Below are 4,506 nucleotides of genomic sequence, written 5' to 3'. Positions count from 1 at the left end.
TCCAATATAAATTGCAGCTGGTCCAAAATTAAAAATTATAAATGAAGGGGCTGAAGGGGCAGCGCATAATACGTTCGCAAAACCATCATTCCGTGTCATGTAGTATCTCGTCGCCCTCTCGTGGAGGAAAATCGCCGTTTCGAAAAATCGACGGAAAAAACGGATTTTTTGGTGAGAATAGCTGCTTTTTTTTTTACTAAAGAAAGGGATGGTGATAATTATCACTAGGTCGACAACAACAATCTTGAAGTGACCTACTGGGCCCTTCGACCAGCTTAACCCTTTCTCCAAACCTTTTCTAGCTTTTTTTGACATTTACGCGCAGTCGCACCGTATTTTCACTCGATAAACATTCATTTTTGGCAATTCCACAGCTCTACGCTCCCCACAAGTTCATTTATTAATTAATCGATTGAAAAACGAGTGACACCCGGGGTAGATAGGATTTTTTTCGACTTGTCAACGAGTTTTTGGGATTTTCTAGTGATTGACAAGTAAATATCCCGGAGAAATGGATTTTCGAGCCCCCGTGGGTCTGTGAGCTCTGACGTAGAGACTAATAGATGATAAACAATTGATAATAAGTGGTGCCAACAATAGTCGTCGCGGTGAAGGTAAAAATAAGAAAAGTTCTCGATGAAATGTCGGAAAAATCACGTAAACTCATAACGAGGTTTCATCCGAGCCATGGGACCAATATTATTCTTTACGATGATAATACCGTGGCATATCGCAAAGCGAGTTTTGCTGATGCTCTGACATTTAGTGAAAAACCTCTTCAACCCGGGGAGATTTTTCTACTGGAGATTGAGAAACATGAGAGGGGGTGGAGTGGACACATGAGGTTAGGACTAACTCAGATTGATCCCAAGACTGTTGACAGGAATGGCATTCCTCAGTATGCCCTGCCCAATATGGTTAAAATGGGACAGAGCTGGATTTTTGCCATTACCAGCTGTCCCTGTGTTAATATTGAGGGGATCACACGATATGGTAATTATTCAATTAATTCTTTTCTTGTAATTAGGGCTCCAATTGATTGAATTCACTTTTTTTTTTCTTGTGTCAAAATCCCCACTTCGTTATCGGCGATTTAATTTTTTAATCATTTTCAAAGGTGAAAGTATACTTCTCCAAGAAAGAAAACTAAAGACCGATGGCATAACAGTGCAGACATCGAGGGGATTGATCCCCTACACTGCCTTGACCCCCAATCTAGCCCAGAACGACAGCTCCCACGATATTCTACCTACAGAGACTGGAAGCAGAATTGGAGTGATGTATGTACCTCAAGTGGGGACAGATCTCGCTGAAATGCATTTTATTATTAATGGAGTGGACCAGGGGGTCTGTGGCAAGGACATTCCATACAGGGAGGGACCTCTCCATGCTGTCGTCGATGTCTACGGAACTACCAAGCAAGTCAGGATTGTCCAGCTCTACGGTGGTAATTATTTGATATTTTCATTTATCTCCTTACATCGATATCTCCGAAACTGGGGTCGATAGCGAAATTTTGGTGGTACAATTTTTGTTGTTCTTGATTAGCTCTAGAAAAAAGGCTCTAATCAAAATTGTGATAGCTCCTCTTATTTTGGGAATATTTTTAAAAAACTGATCTGCACGGTGAAATTGACTCGTTTGAGTAATGGATATGAAGATGAAAAATTTTGGTATTTCCTTGCAGTGTCGACGCTACAAAGTGCCTGTCGCGACGCAATCCTCCAGTACACAAAACTGAACGCAGTTGATGCATTGCCATTACCCCAGATGCTGAAGGATTTCCTTCTGTACCAAAATCAAGAGTCACAGTGATCGACCTAACGAGAGAGAAAATAGAAAAGAAAGGAATTTTTGTGAGAGCTAAGCATGATCAAATCAGGCAGGTCCTAATCGCGTTATTCTTTATTTTCTATTGTCGCATTTCTTTCTTCTTGTTATTGATATTATTATTTGATATTTCTTTTTTTTTCCCCCAAATTGAACGATCTCGAATTGGTCAGGACACGTGGATGTCGCCATGGGATTTTACACTGAGTAGATCAGCCGTTCCAGTGAATTATTTTTCTGAATTTTCGATGATTGGAAGAGCGCAATCATTCTAAATAAAGGCCATTAAAAAAATCGATTGGTGATACCTCCATAGGAGTCGATTTTTCTCACTCGTTTATTTGAGATCACTTGAGTCAAGCGAATTCATCGAAATTGTTTTCTTCTCAGTGTAATCAACTGTTTACTGTTGGTGGAGTGTTGTAGTATGACGAAAGTATGATGAAAGATACGTAAAAGTAGCTGAAGCTGTGCATTTTATAAAATAAAGTCTCTTTTCTAAAAAATTAGAGAATTACTTCACTCATTAATTCAGAAAAAAAAAACAAACAAATGAATTTAATTACAAGTTTTATTTTCACTGTCCATGTAAATATGAAAATTTTATCAAAGCAAAATAACACACATGACGATATAAATAAAAGCAAAAGTTATAAAAAAAATCCAGCTAAGGACAGTCACCACTCCTTCCCAATCCGCTGTTTTGTGATCCGAATCCACTAAACTATTGCTGTCTTCATCATCTCGGAGACGAGCAGCTGCTTTGGGCTCTGTGAGAGTCATCGAGCAAAATTTTCCTGGTGTGGTGATGAGAATTGCTGCGACTGGTCCAGCCACCCACGTTGGCACTTCACGTTTAGTATTGACAAGTTTTTGAAGCCAACAACTCACCACTAACGCGATTGTCGCGAAAATCATGGAGTTGTTGTAAAAAATCACTGAAAACACCAACCGACAGATTCCTGATTCGTGATTGAATCCTGGCTAATTCAATCCAAACAATTTCTCAAAAAACCGCCAGCCAAAATTATCTCAAATAATTTAATCCTGGAAAATATTCATTCCCATGAATATTTTTATTAATTAATACATCAACATTAAATTAATGATGGACTTTCACAAAGAATTCAAAATAATTTTTCAATCGGTGATTTCGTATTTCACAGAAAAATTATCGTTATTTAAAAAATAGATAATTATATAATCGTTAAAAAATCGCAGGATATCATCCAGGATTAATTATTCGGGAATAACTTTGACCAGAATTTTAAGACGTCGTGTCGAATTGAATAAAATTGAAGTGAAATTATCGTTGATGATAACTCACAGATATTTGGAACGGTCGTTCCAGTGTCTGGAATATTGAAGTTAACGTTTCGAATGGTTATCAAGTGGCCGATAATATTGAGACATGACAAAACCAGACGTTCCGTGGTGCCTGGTGTCAACCAGAGAATAGTCAGTGTCACAACAGCCAGAACTACAAATAAAACAACTCAATAACGAAATAAAAAAAAGTGGGATAAGTCAAATTAAAATTTTTCTCAATAACCGATTTATCTCACTTTATCACTTCATTCCTAATTTAATAATCGAATCAAATAAAGAATCTTTAAACATAATACCGTCTATCTAATTAATTGAGTGTCAATACTGACGATTCATTGAGTTAACTCAATGAAATTGAATTGAATAAAGGGAATTACTTATGATTGGAGAGACAACGACACTTTTCAGTGACGTGTACGGCCTATCCAGGAGAAATGACACCCCAATACTCTCGAAGGTATCCCCTCTGGATATTTTAGATCGAATTCTACTGTGTCTGACACTCCCGATGGAAATTCTCCACTGCGGGTGGCTATTGTAATGCCTTATGAAAATTCCAGATTTTCCCTTTCCCGCCAGTACTTCATTGCTGGTGTACGTCGGTGCACCGATTTTTATCGTGCACTTGTGGGTATCATACGGCCAGTGAGTGTAATTAGATTCACATGGGGCTGTGAAAACTCTCGTCGGTCTACAGCTGATTTTTCCGTCGTTCGTTAAGACACAGGAAGAGTCGGGAATTCCTGAGAATTCGTCGTCTTTTCTGTTTTTCAAATAATATCAATTCACTGACGTCATTAAATTGATAAATATTCATGTTTAAAAAATGAGAGTTGATCCGAAAAAATGATAAATGATTGATTTGCTTATTCATGCTCACGGATTCAGGGAATAAATCTCTGGCTTCCATATTTGACTCATCTTCACGTGAATTGATTCAATTCCATCGAAATCACTTGGTCTCCAATTTAAAAATGAGTCAGTCCAGACCTGACAATAGAAACCATTAATTATTTTCCACCGTACGACCGGAGAACCGGCAAAATGAAGGCTTCAGCCTGTTCTATGAATATTCATAACTGAAATTCGAAAATAAATTCTAATTTCCATTTTGCCACTTTACTCACAATATGCACTCGAGTGTGTAACTCCAATTCGGCCTTTTCCTCGTGCTGGCAAGAATAAGATGAATAGAATAAAAATGAATTCAGTAACCAAATACTAAATCAAGGTCCTGTGATATTTTTTATAAAATCTCTAGTTTTTGGGATCAATCGGTAATTGATGCAACGAGAAATTCCTTACGTAATCTGCAAATACCAGTCGCAGAATCATCTTGAATTCAGT

General features: G+C 37.7%; 2 protein-coding genes across 4 annotated transcripts; one reads left to right on the top strand and one right to left on the bottom strand.

The window, feature by feature from the left end:
* The first annotated feature begins 154 nt into the window (after nucleotides 1–154).
* LOC105269510 (neuralized-like protein 2) lies at nucleotides 155–2,336 on the top strand. 3 transcript variants are annotated; one of them, XM_011309827.1, is made up of 4 exons: nucleotides 155–171; nucleotides 485–993; nucleotides 1,118–1,447; nucleotides 1,688–2,336. In XM_011309827.1, the coding sequence occupies exons 2-4, from the start codon at nucleotides 642–644 to the stop codon at nucleotides 1,813–1,815; spliced, it is 810 nt and encodes a 269-aa protein (XP_011308129.1). In that variant the 5' UTR covers nucleotides 155–171; nucleotides 485–641; the 3' UTR covers nucleotides 1,816–2,336. The 3 variants fall into 3 exon arrangements, 2 of the variants coding, with proteins under 2 accessions (XP_011308129.1, XP_011308128.1); XR_892454.1 differs by lacking the exon at nucleotides 155–171 and having other exon boundaries at nucleotides 197–993; nucleotides 1,688–1,882; nucleotides 2,004–2,336; XM_011309826.1 differs by lacking the exon at nucleotides 155–171 and having other exon boundaries at nucleotides 197–993.
* A 47-nt stretch (nucleotides 2,337–2,383) lies between these two features.
* On the bottom strand, nucleotides 2,384–4,500 carry LOC105269509 (acetylcholine receptor subunit beta-like). Its single transcript, XM_011309825.1, has 6 exons — nucleotides 4,465–4,500; nucleotides 4,287–4,331; nucleotides 4,040–4,149; nucleotides 3,537–3,922; nucleotides 3,158–3,310; nucleotides 2,384–2,768 (listed from the first exon to the last, which is right to left on the bottom strand). Exons 1-6 carry the CDS (start codon nucleotides 4,492–4,494, stop codon nucleotides 2,437–2,439), a joined length of 1,056 nt encoding a protein of 351 aa, XP_011308127.1. The 5' UTR covers nucleotides 4,495–4,500; the 3' UTR covers nucleotides 2,384–2,436.
* Nucleotides 4,501–4,506: the final 6 nt, after the last annotated feature.

This window comes from Fopius arisanus, unplaced genomic scaffold (assembly GCF_000806365.1).
Source record: "Fopius arisanus strain USDA-PBARC FA_bdor unplaced genomic scaffold, ASM80636v1 scaffold00070, whole genome shotgun sequence".
Taxonomy (NCBI): Eukaryota; Metazoa; Arthropoda; class Insecta; order Hymenoptera; family Braconidae; genus Fopius; species Fopius arisanus.
Note: the sequence above shows the minus strand (reverse complement) of the source record. Positions and strands in the feature narration are given on the sequence as shown.

Bases quoted from the DNA above. Each gene is read 5' to 3' on its own strand.
- LOC105269510 (XM_011309827.1), top strand. From the start codon at position 642: ATGTCGGAAAAATCACGTAAACTCATAACGAGGTTTCATCCGAGCCAT. The intron at 994-1,117 runs GTAATTATTCAA...TCATTTTCAAAG, and splicing joins TGAGGGGATCACACGATATG to GTGAAAGTATACTTCTCCAA. The intron at 1,448-1,687 runs GTAATTATTTGA...ATTTCCTTGCAG, and splicing joins GATTGTCCAGCTCTACGGTG to TGTCGACGCTACAAAGTGCC.
- LOC105269509 (XM_011309825.1), bottom strand. From the start codon at position 4,494: ATGATTCTGCGACTGGTATTTGCAGATTAC. The intron at 3,923-4,039 runs GTGAGCATGAAT...TTTGAAAAACAG, and splicing joins GAGATTTATTCCCTGAATCC to AAAAGACGACGAATTCTCAG. The intron at 3,311-3,536 runs GTAATTCCCTTT...TTTTATTTGTAG, and splicing joins CGTTGTCTCTCCAATCATAA to TTCTGGCTGTTGTGACACTG.